Raw genomic sequence first — 19,429 nt, forward strand, 5'->3', positions numbered from 1 at the left:
TAGTTAAAGGCATACTTTTTTGAAAAATATTTTTTATAATCTTTAAGTAGTAGTACAAAGGAGTTGCCATTCAGCAAAACTTTTTATGAATACGATGTATTTTGATTAAAGTCACTTCTTTCAACATTCTCACGATGCCGCCCAACCCACTTACCCCTTCTCTCATTTTTCTTAATTTTTCAGAATATGCATTGAAATTTTGACTACTTTCTCCCTGCTTCTATTTCTTTTCTTCATTGTCTACCCAGTCTCCTTTTGGCCCTACCATATCCCTTTCAAGTATATATTTCCTTGTGTTTATGATATACTTTTAGCCAATTCCATCTTCTCTAAATACATATCTGTTATTTCTCAATCTGGTTATGATTTAAGCCATTTTCTATTTCCAAATACAAAATAAAGTTAGATTAAAAAGTTTAATATACATGTACTATACTGAGAGCTAAGTAACAAATTCTTCACACAGAAATATCTTGCAGTCTCCTATAAGAAATGTCCATTTCAGTATATCATCATCCTGAAACAGTTATTTAATAGTCAAACATAATTTCCATATTAACTATTCCCTTAAATTCTTTAATCAACAAGTTTTTAACTATTTAATTTTCCTTACTTTATCTTTACATCAAATAGCCTAATATTTCAGTTATCATTGGTTAGATTTCTGCAAATAATAATAAAATTGAGACCACTAAGAAGAAAAAGTATAAGCCTTGGTATCATAATTGTTACACAAAATGTTTACATCATGAGTGGTTATAATAACTTAGTAGTTGAAATAAAAATTTTCATAAACTAATCACAGTACTTTCATGGGAGATTTCACCTTAAATTATACTTTAAAATGTAATCTCTAATATGAGATGGTATGTTATTTATTCCTTGGATACTAAAAGTTAATTGCGTATTTTGAAGCTAACCACTTTAACATCCTCAGTTATTTCTCAAATTCCATTCACCTAAGAGCACCAATATCAAACGGATTTTTGTTTGGACCTATATGCTTATTTTTTGTGCTTTGCCCTGGGTATCTTTAATTCAAGCCCTCTTTCTGTGAGTGAAAGTGAGGTACTTCTTTATTCCACCCCCACAGTAAAGGTGATCTCACTGACATGTCTCCTGGTCTTCAGCAGCTTAATCATGAATTTAAAATGACATGCTTGAAGGAAATTATCCGTCCTTGACAACTATTTTGCAAACTGCTGCATATTATTTACATAGTGTATAATGTGAAAATCCCTATTGGCATAGTCAGAAATTAATTAGAGCACAAGCTTTTGGGAGAATTGCTCCCAGAAAATGTAAAACATAAGCATTTAACAGTCTGAATGGGTAGAATTCTTTTTACTAGACAAGCTACTTACTCTCTTTTCCTGAGTGTTCCTGTCTTACCTGATGACCCATCAGGACTAATTTCTGCCATCCCTTTTCATGAATCTTTGGGTTCTCTGCTAAGAAGCATATGCTAAATCTCTACAAGAGCAATGCCATCATTAAAATAAATAGTGTCATCATGTTTAGAATGGCTTAAAGTGTTTCTAATTTCACTCCTTATGGTCATTTACATCCAGAGAGTAAATGAAATATTTCATCTTACTGGGCAGTTATTTGGTATGAAATGATCATTCAAATGCACTTTACAACGCACTTCTTAGGCATTTTAAAGACATGAATTTCCCACAATCTCTGCTTAGAGAAGAAGTATTTAGTAAACTGCCTTCCAAAACATACTTAACAATTCCACTTAGCAATCTTTTAGTTTGCTTGTGAGTTTTATTGAAGTCTTATCCCTGATCTTTCTTTATACATTATGTGCTCAGAAAGGTGAAAATTTAATGCATCCTCAAAACAACATTTTCAGTTTCACAGTGTAAAATTTTTATATTTTCCTATTCTTGGAATATAAAATGAGAATCATTCTCACACATACACACATATGCTCACATGCATACACACACACACACACACACACACAAAAAAAAAAAAACACCACTGAGTTTCTCATGCCTAACTTCGTGCAAGAGTTAATATGGCTTTGCCCAGTCCGTAGACCTCCTTTTGTCCTTGCAATCAAACTTTACCTTCCTCAATGTTCCGAGGAAATGCTTAATGACATCTTGGAATTATTCAAATTAAATCAGTTATATGCACATAAAGTTAGAGTATGGTAGCAGATCCATCTTCAGATTTTATACTGCATTTCTTCGTATAATGAACCAATAAACCGGATGCTCAATCTTCAGTAGAGAAGTTTCTGGTGTTCCTAATTACTGCTCCATCTTTATTTTATTTTTTTTTTCAAATTTTTATTATCAAACTGATGTACAGAAAGGTTACAGTTTCATACGTTAGGCACTGGATACATTTCTTGTACAGTTTGTTACCTTGTCCCTCATAACCCCCTCCCTCCTCCCCCTTTCCCTCCCCCCCCCCCCCCACGGAGGTGTTCAGTGCTCCATCTTTAATTCAAAGACTTTCTTCAGCTCTCCGTTTACATTAACTTCTTCCTTTCAGATTGATCTCTCGTTTATCATACTTGTCATTATTTTCACCCATGAGTCTTCCTGCCTTCCTTGTTTTTGTCACACTTCTATTAAGCATTACTTACTAAGACTCAATCCAAACCTTCCATGAGCCTTGGTCCCAGAAGAGAAAATGCGTTAGTTTAACCAGGTCAGTGTGAGAAAATACAGTTGTTAGGAGAGCTTGGGATTAAACTGGGTGAGGCCATTGCCCTTGGTGCTAGGGAAAAATATCTCTGGCATTATCATAAATAACTGAATATCTCCAAATTTCTGATTACCCATCTAAATTCAAAATAATAATTATACCGGTATGATCATCCACAAGGATTTTTAGAGAACCAGTACTGACAATTCTGGGTAATTCATAGGGACTTTTCAGAAATTATATCTAGTTTTTAGAACTCAGAAAACTTCTTAATGTCTATGGTATGTATAGGACACAGAAATATTAAGTACTCAACCAGCCCTTAGTACAACTTGAGTCCCTTTCTCTCCAGATAAAAATGATTCACATGGAAACCCTCTGCAAATTATGGTATTTCTTAAGTGTTTTCATAAGTTCTTTTGTGTCTGGACCAGTTTGGTTGAGGAAGGAGTGTAAGAGCATGCTTTACCACCTTACAGAACAGGCCAGTTCATTAAGAGATTACTAGTGAGTCAGAAGAATGGTCTCCCAGTGTCCAATTATAAATATAATAGAATTCAACCCTGTAAGTCCTATATGACAAAGTTAGCATCATAGCACGAATTTTAAATGATCAAAATGAACAAAGCAGATGAAACTTTAAGTAACAAGATAGAAGGCATTCCCATGAATATAGATACATAATTACTCTTCCCATAATTTCACTGCTACTCTACTACATTGATTTTTCAATATCATCTGCTTTTACTAACAGGAAAAAACATGCATGCATTCTTCAGATTAGGTTATTTTACTGTGATATTATTTTTAATATAGTAATGGTAAATAATTAGAATAGGGATATTTAAAGTAGTTGATAGATTCTATGTTATTTTAAAATTTGTAATAAGGGAGAAAAATCGAATATATTAAAATACAATTAAGTTAATCTTCCTACTGTGTAATAGTCTTTATTAGAAGGTTATGCTTATTTTGCAAATACATTTGCATTAAGCTCTGCCAGTTCAAAATGGATTCTTGGGAAATTCTGGGTCCCAATCAGTCCAGGGGAATGGGTAAGTAAGTGGAGGGAGACTCAATTAGTCTCTTTTTCCTGACTATCAAATACTTCAATACGCAGACCATTTCCCCTAATACTTCAAAAAGAGAAGGCAAGGAAAGAGAACAATACTGGATTAGTGTCTTGCCCTTCTGAAAGAAAAATGCTTGGTATATATTTCTTCTGTAAATAAGTTTATCTGCAGCAGAGACTCAATACCTTACTTCATGAAGCATAATTATAAAAGATATTTACCCAAATAATTTCCAGTAGTGCTATACACTATTATATGTCCTTGGAGACTCACAGAAGCAATAAAAAATAGAAAGATTTTGAAAAGCTCTTCAGTAACGTGATTCATGAACTCTTATTTGTTCCTATCTCTAGTTGTGAAAGTTTCTCTCATACAAAGCCTAACATTAATCTATCAAAACCAGTATTCTAACCAGGAGTCAGTAGCTCTTACCTGTAGACCTAGCTACTCAGGATGCAGAAATCAGAAGGATTGTGATTCCAACCTGCGCAAGAAGTCAGTGAGATTTCATCATAATAGAAAAACTTGGATGAGGTGACATGCATCTATAATCCTATGGACTAAAGCATAAATAGGATGATTGTGGTCCATAATGGTGCTAGGCATAAAATGAGACCTTATGCAAGGAAGCAAGAAAGGATGGAAGGGAAGGAGGGAGGAGGGAGGGAGGGAGGAAAAGGGGGAGGGAGGAAGATGGGAGGGATGGAGGACTCTATAGATATCTAAATTATTTTGAAAATGAAACCAAAAAAGTATACAATAGAAATTATCAAGCAACACTTTAGAAACAACCAAGCCTACAAACATATGTGTGTTTCTGTATGGAAATATAATAGATGATACAATGTTACCAGTGGGCAATGGGATACTAATGGAGAATAATTGTTTTTAAATAGATTACTGGGAAACTACACTATTATATGGGAAAAACTGTTAGCACAACCAGGTTTTTACATGAATTAAATATCTAAATATGAAAAATAAAACTCTAAATCTAAAAAAAAAATGAGACCTATGTCAGAAATAACCAGAGACAAAGGGGCTGGGAGCATAGCTCAAATGGTAGTAAACATGCATAGTAAGCATGTGTCCCTGAGTTCAAACCTCAGTAATGTGGTCATACAAACCCCAAATACACACACATACTTAAAGCACATTTACAATGAAATCCTACCATTCTAACCACTATAATTACAAATCACAAATGTACTGCCATATTTATGTGTCTCAAATAAACATTAGGTCCCTAAACTATTATTTTCTTTCCTTTCCAGCGGACTGTGGAGGACCTTTTGAACTGTGGGAACCAAACACAACATTCAGTTCTCCAAATTTTCCAAACAACTACCCTAACCAAGCTTTCTGTAAGTCATTCATTTTCCAGATCACACCCCCTGAATGTATATATCAAAGTTAAGTTCCTCCATAAAATATCAAAATGGAGGAAACATTTTTCAAACATGAACATATTTACTATGCATACCTGTCTTTTTTTTTTTCCAGTCCTGGGCCTTGGACTCCACTTTACCACTAGGCCATATCCCCAGCCCTGTCATATTTTTAACATAACAAAAATCAAAATCATTGCTAACTCATTAGTAATAAAATACAAAATAAAAATCTCAGGCTAGGCAAAGTAATTTCCCAAAACATTACTTTTGTCAAATCTCACAATTTAATAGCCCTTTAAAATCGTTATTATTGATTCCAAATGAAATAATTGAATATAGTCAATAAGAGAGCATATGGACGTAATGTTCATGGTGTTTTATAAATTTTGCAATTTACAAAACAAAGTCCATGGAATGCTTAAAAAGTAAAAAGATAGGGCTGGGAATATGGCCTAGTGGCAAGAGTGCTGGCCTCATATACATGAAGCCCTGGGTTTGATTCCTAGCACCACATATATAGAAAATGGCCAGAAGTGGCACTGTGGCTCAAGTAGCAGAGTGCTAGCCTTGAGCAAAAAGAAGGCAGGGACAGTGCTCAGGCCCTGAGTCCAAAGCCCAGGACAGGCAAAAAAAAAAAAAAAAAAAGGTAAAAAGACAGTCGGCCTTCCTTTTAAACTATAGTATCAATAAAGCAAACACCACAGTGATGTGACTAGAGGGCAAGTATGAAGGAGAAAATAATAAAAGGGAATGTTATAATACCTAAATTGAGAGAGATTAGTTATCAAATGCTGTATCTCCATCAAGCTGACTAACTGGAAAAATTCACTATAGAGGTTGTATTAAAGGTGCAGAGTGAGTGTCCATTCCATCCTAGAAAGCTTCTATGTCAGTAGGCTTGGATAGAAACAAGTCCTTCCCATGAGCATGCCTAGTTAACGCTAGTAACCTATAAGCAAGTACCACTTTCAAAGCCAAATATGTCACCAATATAGAGATTTGCCTAATCTAAAAGTGGATAAGCAATCATTCATCAAATTCCACTTTTATGGAGAAAGATATTGTTATCTTCTTGGAATGTTTTGAAAAAGTATATTATTTGAACCAAGTAGGAATTCACAAAGCAGTATGATATCAAAACATAAATTCAGAGAAATTTGTTAAAGTTATTTATTTAGTTGCTCAATTCTTCCTAAACTTTTTTCTTAGGCACTGAAATAAATTTAAAAGCAGTTGACCATAATTTTATTAGGGACTTAGATAAATTGTCAGGAATTGCAAATGATTAAAACAATAAAAGAAAGGCAAAAGAAGGCATTTGTGTAGGAGTTCATGGAGGGTCCTTGGTATACAAGTAAGGAGCCCAGGACTACGTCTTGACTCTCTAATTAACTGAAGTGAAATAGATTATTAGTTTCTTTTCTTATTCATAAGTTTTATGCTGTTGTATTCAATTGCGAGTTTTGATATTTTAGCCTAGCATTATATTTTATATAGAAATTCACAGTAAATTATTTCAAATTTGAACTTTTACTATCTAAACATATTCTGGGCCAAAAAAAATAAGTTTCCTCATAGAGTAAAGAAAAAACACCTGTTTGAAATCTTGATTTTCATGAAATAGAAAAAGTTACTTAAAAGTAAAGTTCTTCAGACAGTGAAGACTTCAATGAGATCCAAAGAAGTATATTGCTATTAAATATAATTATTGATCATCTCTAAGGTGTCTGGAATTTAAATGCACACAAAGGAAAGAACATAGAACTTCATTTTCAAGAGTTTGACTTAGAAAATATTGAGGATGTAGTTGAAATCAGAGATGGTGGAGAAGATGAGTCCTCGCTCCTAGGTAAGTCTGCAGTCTGACTACTGTGGAGATTTTGCTAGCTCAAGACATGGGGGGATCAAATGTATAACCAGTGGTTGAGCACTTCTACAAGTAGCAAAATGGATATACACTACAGCAGGATATTAACCTCCAACAGGCAGCTGTTGGCATTGGTGGCAAAGTACTATTGTCCTTGAGCTTCAACAGGTAGGAACCCTTTTAAAATTGAGTTGTTTTAATTGCTTGTAATATGCAAAGCAACTAAAAACATGACAATATATTTTAATTAGCTGAATTATTATCTAGTAAAGAGTGTCTATGCGATCCCCACAATCCAAGAAAAAAAAATGCCTATGCAGCCCACAATCAAAGAAATATATATATATATATATATATATTATATGTAGCTTAAAAGTTACTATTAATGGGGCTGGGAATGTGGCTTAGCAATATAGTGCTTGCTTATCATGCACGAAGTCATGGGTTCTATTCCTCAGTATCACATAAATAGAAAAAGCCAGAAGTGGCACTGTGGCTCAAGTGGTAGACTGCTAGCCTTGAGTAAAGAGAAGCTCAGGGGCAGTGCCCAGGCCTGAGTTCAAGCCCCAGGACTGGCAAAAATTAAAAAAGGTACTATTAAGGTTTGTATCATCTGTCTCTATCCATTCCTCAAATCAGTTTGGTGATTTCAAAGCAACATTAATACATTTGGAAAAAAAAAAAAAACAGGATAAAGGAAATTCTAATCAGCATTATTTCTTAGGTCTTTCAAAGGAAGCAGCACTTCCCTGAGATAACATGAACCTTGTACAATAAAGGTGCTAATCCAGATGATATTATGATTAACTCTTTATTAAGCTATGGAGCTGCAGAACCTTAACTAATATTACAGAGATCAGTCACAACATTGGCTCCTTAGAAGTAGCATCTAAAATCCAAGAGACTAGGAACACTTCTATATAGGCCACTTCATGATGAACATGCTTTCCCTAGGAAATGGATATGACCTAAAGGCCATGTCGTCTTCTAGATTGAAAGGTCTTACTGAGAATTCATTTTCCTTTGGAGCAGCCGTGTATACAGGCCCGGGTCCAGTGAGGGATGTATTTTCCACCACTAATAGGATGGCTGTTTTATTCATCAGTGACAAGAGTTTGGCCAAAAAAGGATTTAAAGCAAACTTTACTACAGGGTACCATTTGGGGATGCCAGGTAAGAAAATTATAGATCACATCATAAACTTAAAGCAAAACAGAAAAATAAATGTGTGCCAGGCTTCTATTATATGTATTCTTCCACAACTTAAAGACTTTTCTCCTTTATATCTATGTAATGGTGTCAAAGTAATTGTCAGAGTGTGTGTTGATTTAACACACTTCTTCTTAGATCTACTTGCCCCTCTCTGGTGTTCAAATTATGAATTTTGCTCACTTTAAAGATGGATTTTAAGTTCCATGGAATCCAAAGCAAGTCTGTGCATTCGAAGAAAATGTTGAAGCAGCTTATTTACATCTCTTCTTAGATCTTATCATTTCTATTCAGCAATAAGTGAGCATTTTTGTCTCATCCAGCATTATTTTCTCCAATTCATCAATCTTCAGAAACAGGTTATATTTTCTGGATTTATTAGGATGATATATTAGAGTATAATCATAGTACTTTTGGCTAAAGCACAACAGTGCTTTATAATTTTTAGATTGTGATACATGTTTTTACTCAACTTTTTATTCAGATACTTAAACTTATCCTATGTAATTAATATGTGGTTTCCTTCCTTTTTAACATTTGAGTTAGCCTATATTAATTGTACAAGGTTTGGGTGTGTTTTTTTTGGCCAGTCTTGGGGTTTGGACTCAGGGCCTGAGCACTGTCCCTGGCTTCTTTTTGCTCAAGGCTAGCACTCTGCCACTTGAGCCACAGCGCCACTTCTGGCCATTTTCTGTATATGTGGTGCTGGGGAATCGAACCCAGGGCCTCATGTATATGAGGCAAGCACTCTTGCCACTAGGCCATATCCCCAGCCCTTGTACAAGGTTTCATTGTGAGTTTCCAAATATATTCAATCAAAGCCTCCCCCATAAATCTCCCTCCTCCCTCCTATTCCTTTCTTAAAATGATTTCAACAGACTTCATTGTTCACCATACATGTATGTGAAGTACTTTGCCCATATTCTAATTCCCTTCTCTTACTCTCTCTGATTACTCTTCCTCCTTTCAAGGGTACTCACTTCTAAGCAGGATCTAATTTCATTTGTCTTATTTCTTTGTAAAGTTCATGATAATTATTCAGAGATGGTATGTGCTTTATCTCATGTGCATACATTGTAACTAAATAATATTAACCTCCCTTTACTAATTCCCCCCATCGCTTTTATCTGTCTATTGTGTAACTTATTTTAGAAGCAATCCATTTTACTTAGAAGGAATACATTTTTACCAGCCACTTTCTATCACTATCTTTTCCTCTCCCCACAAATACAGTATATATATATATATATATATATATATATATATATATATATATGCAAATACATGTAATGTTTATCCTTCTGAACATGGCTTCACTTAACATGATAATTTCCAATTTCATCAACTTTCCTGAAACTGTCCTATTTGGGAAGGAAAGGCATTCCTGAGTCTTGAATTTGGAGCTTGGACACTGTATCTGAACTATTTCTTTATGACTTAGAAATAGTCACACACACACACACACACACACAAACACACATACACAACATTTCAGTCATCAGAAGAAGGGTGGCTAGCTGCCTTGTATAGCTTAGCTTTTGTGAATTCTACTGTATCATGGCTTACATTTCTTCGGGTGTATGTCTGAGTGGAATTGGTGGATTATAATTCTATTTTTATATTTTCAGGAAACATACAGCTTTTCATAGTGGTTGCATTCATTCATATTCCCACCAACTGAGTATAAGGGTACTGCCCCACCCCTGACACACATACTTTTTCCACAATTTGCCATTCTAACCAGAATGGAACAGAATCTCCATGCCATTTGGCATTCATTACCCTTCCAGCCAGAAGGATACTTCAAATATTTATTAGCTATTAGAATTCCTTTTGGAATTTTTTTTTTGTGTTTACATGCCTGTTGGTGAAAATTTGTTGTTAGGATTTGAGGAGATGATTTTTTTTCAGCTCACTCTTTATTGTTATTATTAATCCCTTGTCAGATATATGACTGGTAAAGGTTTTTTTCCCATACTGAAGGCTATATATTCAGTCCAGTAACTATTTCCTTTACGTTTTAGTTGGATGTAATACATTTGTCAAGCCCTTCTTTGCTATTACTTGCTGAACTACTCAATTATTTTTAGGAAGTTGTTCCCTATGTCTATATGGTTCAGTGTTTTCCTGTAGCAATTTCCAATTTTCAGGTCTTATAGTCAGGCCTCTAATCTATGAAACTGATATAAATATGGAGAGACAATAATCTAGTTTCGGCATATATGGATATCTGTATTTTCTAATTAAACAAACCCTGGCTACATTAACAAGAATAAGATTATCAAATTTATCTATGATTAAATTATTGTCTAGACCTTATGATTTTAATAACTATGGAAAAATGTCATGGATATCTTCAAACTATGATGACTAATATTCTATGATAATATTAAAATATATGATTATGGGCATGGAATTAGTGCTGTGAGGTTTTAAAATAAATGTAATCTGTGTTAAAATACAGATTTATGATAGAATGTGTAAAAAGATTTTTTGCTGTGGCTTGTGTTCTTTTTTATTAATTTATTTATTGTCAAAGTGAAGTACAAAGGGGTTACAGTTTCATATGTAAGGCAGTGAGTACATTTCTTATCAAACTTGTAAAAAGATTTTTACGTGTTGCTATTTTTAAATCTTCCTATTCACTACTGGAAAATAAAAGGAAAGATTCTAAAAACAAAATAATCCTTTCAGTTAAAATATCAATGCTTGCTTGAAAAACATAAAATATAATTATCTCTGCCCACTTATCACAGTAATCTGATTCAAAATGTGTTCATGAAACAAATAATTACATTTATAAGTACTTCCCTAACAATATTATCGAGATATATAACCTGTTTGTCTTATAGAATTATAAAAGCTTACAGAACAAAAACCATGATCATGATACACTTAAGATGAAAAGGACATACTTATTTTCTTTTATTTATTTATTTATTTATTTTTGGCCAGTCTTGGACCATGAACTCTGGGCCTGAGAACTGTTTCTGGCTTCTTTTTGCTCAAGGCTAGCACTCTGCCACTTGAGCCACAGCGCCACTTGTGGCTGTTTTCTATATATGTAGTGCTGAGGACTTGAACCTAGGGCTTCATGTATGAGACAAGCTCTCTTGCCACTAGGCTATATTCAGCCCCCAAAAAGTCATACTCATTTTCATTTAACAGTTAAAGGCACTGTGTATTTAAACTCAGACCAATTTATTTGTACAAAGATTAAAAAAAAAAAGAAAATGGCTCAGAGGAAAGGAAAATAGTCCTAGAGCATAAAACAATTATTCAAATTTAAATAAGTAAAACTTACTTTACAATTCATAAAACTAAAGTATGATTTCAAGTAAAATAAATTCAAAAAAGTTATTTTATAATCATTAAAATTCCCATTAACTAATAAATTTACATTTTTAAATATTTTTGAAATCATGCTTTTCATAAAAGTGCTTTTTATTCTATTAAATCTGTAATTAAGGTTTATGCCTATTTTTGAGGCATGTCAATTATGTAATGTGCATTCGTATTTAATGTTTAACGAATAACTACAGTCTCATGTTCTAACAGTACTTTACTTACTCAGAGCTCCATCCTTGGCTGCCTTTCACAGTCCTTCTACTGTAGTTTCCATTACTTTGTGATTACTCAGTATTGCCTGACTATGCTTCAGTTGAATGCACTATTTCCTACATGGCCTGACTTTGCTTTCACTATAAGGCAGCATCCACATTGTTATCTATTAAACATCTGGAGGCAACAACTGCATGATGATGCTTGAGTAGCATTCTAGTGGCTGTGACTTGGCTGTTCATTTGAAATGGGGTAATTTGCTGAAGAGATGGTAACAAAAGATTTGAGGATACGTGTACCCAAAGACTCAAAGCCATTTCTTGGAATCTTTCTCCAAAAGATTGACTGAGGTTCTATCTATGATTCTTTAAAGCTATAAATCTGACTTTGATTCTGTTTCTGAAGCATTTTGAGTAACTAATGGCACAATGTTCAATACCAAACCATTTCTCTCATGTGCCTTGTAAAGGGCTAATATTTAAATGGGATAAAATGGAATGGGCACTCCCAAATCATTATTTCTTTATCCTATGAGATAAACTTCCTTTCCCCTAGAGCCTTGCAAAGATGACAGTTTTCAGTGTGAAAATGGAGAGTGTGTTCCACGTGTGAATCTCTGTGATGGTCAGCTACACTGTAAAGATGGCTCAGATGAAGCACATTGTGGTAAATCTTACTTTATACTTATATTACTTTAACCACTATTTCTTTGATTCTACAAACATTATGACTATATTTATTACAATGTATTTGAGGTTTTGGAGTGTGAACAAATCCCAGTGATCTCAACACTTCTGTACTACTTTGTTAGAAGAAAATTTAACATGGAGGCCTTCACATTTCTGCTCATTTCTTTGTTTGCTTAAATTGAGATACACTTAATAACAAGAAGTCTAGGACACCAAATAGATTAAATAAATGTCACATGGCATAAGAGCCCAAAGTAGCCAATTTTGTACAACTCAGATTGACCATTGATTGTATTGTGCTTATTGCAGAATACAAGTAGACCTCAGGTGCTTATTTATAACTGACTTCCCCAGATTTGGCCCTTGTCTTTCTTGGCTCTTTACTATATTTTATTCCTTCTGTATTGCTTGTTTTTAGACTAGCCTCCCTTTCAGGTCTCCATAACAACTTGAGAAAGCATTCTTTACTATATCTCATTTTTACTTCTAGGAAATATTTAATGCATTTGTATGTACAAGTATTTATAATAGAAATTATGTAATATTGAGTGTTATTTATTCTATTAGTAAATATATAATATAATAAACACAGAAAAGTATAATCAGTCTCTACACTCTAAATATTAAGAACATTGATGCCATTCTAAGGCCTTCATTTACTTTTCCCAACTTGTATCAAAATGACCCCATGTGAAATCTGATGATTTTAACAAATGTCCAAATGTAGATGAATTATTTTTAAATTTGTATTGTAAATAAGCATAATTGTAAATATTTAAGGAATATACAGATTTCATGATATATGTATATATGTGTAATAATTAAATCAAACTAATTGTCCTATCCATTACTCAAACTTTTATGATTTCTTTGAATCAATTTCTTTGAAATTTACTCCCTTAGCATTTTTGAAATATACAACACACAATTATTGAATATACTATTAAGTGTAGTCATCATATTCTGCAATAAATCTCAAAAAACACATTCTTATGAACTAAAGAAAATCATGTACCTTCTGATTGACCACACACATTTACTTTCCAGTCTTTAGTGACTACTATTCTTTAAATCTACAGTGATTCTTTTCAATGGCACAATGAGCAACAATGGGTTGGTACAATTTAGAATCCAGGGCATATGGCATGTAGCTTGTGCTGAAAACTGGACCACAGAAATTTCAAATGATGTTTGTCAGCTGCTGGGACTAGGGTAAGTAATTACTTTTTTAAAAATACATTTTTTAACAAGATTGCATTTATTAAAAAATTATAAATGTGTGAATTTAGAAAGTAGATATAAACTTAGAGAATATATGAGCATAAAAGAAGAAAATAAAATTTTGATTAACTCCTTTCTCAAATAGTAATTTTGACTAAAATTATTTTTGAAATATATTTCTAAGCAAATATTATATAAAATATGTTGTACATGTGAGCATTTTTTATGGTTGTACATATACCTTTTAAAGAAAATAAATAATTAGGTGTCTGTGGAGAATTTGTTCCAAGACCACGATGAGTAACAAAATCCATACATGTTCAAGTCCCTTACAAAAACTGGCACACGTAGGTACTGTTGACTCATGCCTGTAATCCTAGTAACTCAGGAGGCTGAGATCTAAGAATTGTGGTTCATTGCCAAGCAGGGCAGGAAAGGCTTTCAGACTCTAAGTGACGCTGTGGTTCACACGGTAGAGTGCTAGCCTTGAGCAAAATAGCTCAGAGACAGCCCCAAGGCCCTTGTTCAAGCCCTAGGACTAGCATGCACACGCACACACACACACACACACACACACACAGCACAGTATTTGAAAATAATCTGCATTTCTGCCTATATATTTATTCTACATCATTTTGAGATTTCTTATAAGAGATAATAAATATAAATAGCATATAAGTAGTTGTTATACTACTGTCTAAGGAATCACAATGAGAAAAAAATCTGTAAATAGCCAGTACAGGTGGTATATATACAAACATTTATGTACATACACACACATACATATACATATAAGGCTTAGCTGTAAAGACATGAGAATTACAGAAACAACACTAATTATATTCCATTTACATAAAAAGCATAACAAACTTCCATAATAAGCATAACATACTTCAGAGAAATTTATTTAACTAAATCTTTTCAAAACATTCACAATAGTCACTTGACAAAAATTGTTAAAGTACAAGTGTTGACCATATATGAAAAGTTTTAAGACTTACCGAAGAAAGATAATACAAGTAAAATTTCTATGTAATGAAACACCCAAAATTAATTATACTTCCCAGGCTAATGTTACAATATTTGACATTAAACATCTAAGTTCACATTATTCATTCCTTACTACCTCATGTGTTTAGAGAAGAATAAGCAGAAACTAGAAAATAATGAGTAGTCATAACTTGGTTCCTCTACAATTTGAAATTTCTCAATTCTGACACAGTCTTCTGATGGCTAGAGATTCACAATCATATTTCATCATATGTAGTTATTTTGATCATTGGCATGATTATGCTTCTCATCTATGTGTCATACTAAACTATGAGGACTCTAAATGTAAGAGATGCATATTGGCTCTCCATCACTCTAGTATGTATCTGTAGTAACCAACTTATAAATAGGTAAGGATCATTTTATTTAACAGTCTTGGGGATTCCAGTCAATTATCAATAGGTCCTAGCACTTTGGATATGTGAGAAAGCAATCCATGACAAGAGTAGATTATATAGTTCCTCTAAGTTTCACTACCTTTCAATAGCACCTTTCTATATATCAAGGCTCAAATTTTGTGGACATTAAGGAGGCATTTAAAGTGCAACCTATAGCAGGTCTTTATTGTATGTGTTATTGCTCACATCTAAACTAATCCTTGTCTGAAAAGAATATGCAAACAAAATAAATATTCATGGAGACAATAAATTATTCATTCATTGTTTTCATGCATATGTGCATATAAATATGGATATATCTAGCTATCTAAAAGCATGCCAAAGTCATTTAACTAGAAAGCATTATCATTTTCTCTGTGTTCCGAGCTGGTACCTGATTTTCCAATATACTCTAAAACTTACAAGGTCAAACAGGAAAAATAATCCATGTAACCTCATATGCATACATCAACATTTTAGCTAATGCCAACGATTCCTAATTCATCAAAATCAAATGCAGGTGATTGCCTTTTCCATATAAGGCTCTTCCAACTGTCTAGTAGTTCATGTAAGAGAATCTTAATATGCACATTTTCAAAATGGCTTTGTTTATTTTCATTTGGACCCCAAAATGTATTTTTCACTAGAAATAACCTTGTGTGCAGTATTTGGGTACTTAGTCTACAGCGACTGTTAACTTTTGACAGACTGAGAGAGCTATATTGTATACTAAAGCCAAAATAATACTTTACCACAACACAGAGATATTCTGACTGTAGGGAAATGTGCTGACGTCTCACAGCAGTGATAGCAATTCTCCATAAGTTACTACAATTGGACTGAAACTTTCCAGTTTTCCTTGTTTTTCAAAATTCTGTGGATTCATTATTGGAAGTCCCCAACAACAGACCCTATGTCAGACTCAAGGAGATCATTCTTACCAAGAAGAAGGAAGTGAGTCCTAACACACATTATGTAAATAACCATCAACTGGGCTATGTGTATTAGTCAGAAACTTCTTTCAGATATGTACATGTTTGATAATATGTATGCATTTGCATAATCATTTTAAATAATGCATAATAGGTTTTAATTTGAAGCATTTTTCACAGTTGGAAACATTTCAGACGAAAGTGTCTTGGAAAGGTGTGTGTAGGACGAATAAGGATTTGAGTAAACAGCAAAACAAGGAAACTGTCAGATGTTCATTTGTCACATCAAATAAACCTCTGGTGAACTCATATTGACTCCATTTCCTACTTCCATAATAATAGTAGTTGAAGAGTGCCTTCAGAGGAATGGATTTCTAGGAAAGCCTTTGGTTCTAATGTCAAAGTTGCTGTTAAATCTCAGGAGCTGTTTTATAGGTTCAGTTGAAAGATGAAGCTGAACAGATTGATCTGTGGACTGTATTTCTAAATTGGTACACCCAAGTATCCAGGAAATTTGCCCAGGAAATTTGTTTTCCAGTTTACCACAAAACTAAGTGGAAGAGTTTTGGTTTTTTTTCCATTGAGATTTGTGAATCCTTACTCAATTGCTTTCTGGAGGATGTATGGTAGTCCATTATTCACAAAAGCAAAAATTGATCCACACTTTTCTTTGAAAATAGTTTTTTTTAACAAATGTGAGGGGCTGGGAATATGGCCTAGTGGCAAGAGTGCTTGCCTCGTATACATGAGGCCCTGGGTTCGATTCCTCAGCACCACATATACAGAAAATGGCCAGAAGGGGCGCTGTGGCTCAAGTGGCAGAGTGTTAACATTGAGCAAAAAAAGAAGCCAGGGACAGTGCTCAGGCCCTGAGTTAAAGGCCCAGGACTGGCCAAATAAATAAATAAATAAATAAATAAATGTGAAAGACACATAATGGCTGATGTTATAATGCTGATTCCTAGAGCTACGTGCCAGAATTTACTAGAAAGTATAAATCTTTGTTATCTTTTAACAGTACATAATATAAATATATTATTTTCATTACAACAGAGCCTGAAATACAAAGATTACCCATGGTATTGTGTCTCATCTGTGAATGAAAAAGAAAACCCCCCACAAATTTTGGCTTAGATACATGTGCATATAGATAATAGGAAATTAAACTATATTGAGATAAGTGCAATACTGTCGAATTTAATATGATTTGGGACTATCAAGGAATTTTTTTTCTAGAAAAATGGTCTAAACTGAGTAGATGAAAATCGACTCTCCACAACTGTGTACTATTTATTGACATGTTTTCCTGTGTTCCAGCTAGCGAGTTTCACTGACCTCATTTCCCATGGATAGCTGTCAGAGCTGGAGACAGGGATGAGAGCTAGGTTTTTTAGTGTGCATAAAACAAGTAGTGTCACTCACTACCTTAGATACAGTGGTTTTGATGAAGGCCAGGTATTTGCTTTCTTCTCAAATGAGTTAGGGTAATTTATGGCAAGACCTTCAATCTTTGTCCTGATTAAAGTCCCCTTAGTGCTCTAATAATGGAAATAAAGTTACAACCTTAATGAGAATTTCTCTAGACTGGTGTATGCTAACTGAAATAAAACTTAGTGAATTTAAATATATGTGTTTACCATAGTGGAAAGTAATTTAGGAGTTAACTCATTAAAAAGGCACTGTAGTCTTTCACAATTTATGCAGATGAAGTACAAACTGCAATTCCCTGTAGATTCTCATAAATCATATGAGGCAGATTTCATCAGTCTTTACTTTTGTATATTAAGCATTTAATCCCATCCCATTTATAACATGCATAAGTAAAAAGTATTTTGAATAACATTTTATGTCCTTTATCAAAGAACGAAAAAATAACCTGATTGAAAAATAAATGCACGGAAATTTAGGGTGAATTTTTATATCTTTTTTTTATGCCAGTCCTGGGGCTTGGACTCAGGGCCTGAGCACTGTCCCTGGCTTCTTTTTGTTCAAGGCTAGCACTCTACTTCTTGAGCCACAGCACCACTTCTGGATTTTTCTGTGTATGTGGTATTGAGGAATTGAACCCAGGGCTTCATGCATGCTAGGCAAGCACTCTACTGATAAGCTATATTTCCAGTCCTAGAGTTGTGATTTTTGCATGATACTTTCTAGGAAAGAACACTACATTGTTCCTAAGTCAGTATAAGAATAATGCACTTGATTTTCCATTAAAAACTAGGAGGTCACCAACTGTTTAAAAACCTTACAGAATTTCAAAAATACTAAAGTGTTAAGATAAGTAATTATTTGAATCCTGGTAATTCTATAAAAAACTGGTGTTAATTTTTAAATTTCAATATAGTTCTGCATAATGTCACTTTATATATAAAGATATTAATTTGATCTTCTTGTTCGCAAAACCACATAAAGAAATGGAATTACTTCAATGCTTGTCCATTGCAGGGTGTTTTGAAAATACTAGGAGAGAGTAAAGTATTGTTTTAAATTTTTCAAATAAATAAAGAGAAACAGTGTATCTGTTATAATAGGCTACTGGAGAATGCATTGAACCCAGGCTAAGAGGATAAGGTCTTTGGCTACAATGAGAAGCTCAAGTTTTAGTCTCCAGGAGAGCTAGGTAATCCTCACAGGGAATTCTTTCACATTTAAGGAACTCATAATCCTCGTGATACTTCATGTTTGTTTTGCTACAAGCATAGGTTTGGTGGTTAGAATTCACTTGATATTAGAAACAAAGAGAAGAAACATGAAACAAGCCACATGGAAGCATTTTTATTCTACTGCCATAGGTCTAAATAACCTACCAAAATAAATTCAAACTTGATCTGTGGGATTCCTTAGCTTGTCATACTGACAAGAAATTCAGTATGAAATAATAGATCAAAAGATCAGATGATTTCTGTCTTGCCCTTAGTAAAATAGCTTCCACAAAGGAAGAAGTTGATTCAGTTAGGATAAATAATCTTTGGACATTTCTTTACATATACATAACGATCCCAAACTCTTGAGGTCTAAGGTCAGAAAAATCTAAATTTAATAATGCTTAAGAGATATCTTAGGGGTGAGTAAGTGCTAGCTGTTTACCCAAAAATGTGTTAAATTAATAAGCAGGTGCTAATGAGATGTGGTTCAGTTCAATAATGATGTTTCTACAAGTGCCCCATACAGTGAATCTCCTAGTGGGATGATTTGCTATGGATTCCGTCAATCTACCCTTCCTTGTCAATAAAAAAGTTTCCTCCTTGCATTCTCTCCCACCAAGTCAATCCTCTTTTTTCTGTCCAATCTGAAAAGAAAGGTACATCCCTCTCCAAAAGCCTTTTAGGCTAATCCCACCTGGCACTATTCATTACTTAAACCTTTTGAGGTGTGAAATGAGCCTATCG

The 19,429-nt window shown here is 33.8% G+C and overlaps 1 protein-coding gene across 1 annotated transcript in view; it reads left to right on the forward strand.

The window, feature by feature from the left end:
* Tmprss15 (transmembrane serine protease 15) overlaps positions 1–19,429 on the forward strand; it is a 95,994-nt gene that overhangs the window by 52,015 nt on the left and 24,550 nt on the right. Inside the window, exons 15-19 of the mRNA XM_048345942.1 lie at positions 5,018–5,107; positions 6,858–6,983; positions 8,034–8,174; positions 12,327–12,437; positions 13,540–13,672. Of these exons, the coding sequence (XP_048201899.1) occupies positions 5,018–5,107; positions 6,858–6,983; positions 8,034–8,174; positions 12,327–12,437; positions 13,540–13,672 (601 nt within the window). The remainder of the gene's footprint in view (positions 1–5,017; positions 5,108–6,857; positions 6,984–8,033; positions 8,175–12,326; positions 12,438–13,539; positions 13,673–19,429) is intronic.

This window comes from Perognathus longimembris, chromosome 5 (assembly GCF_023159225.1).
Source record: "Perognathus longimembris pacificus isolate PPM17 chromosome 5, ASM2315922v1, whole genome shotgun sequence".
In the NCBI taxonomy this organism is placed as follows: Eukaryota; Metazoa; Chordata; class Mammalia; order Rodentia; family Heteromyidae; genus Perognathus; species Perognathus longimembris.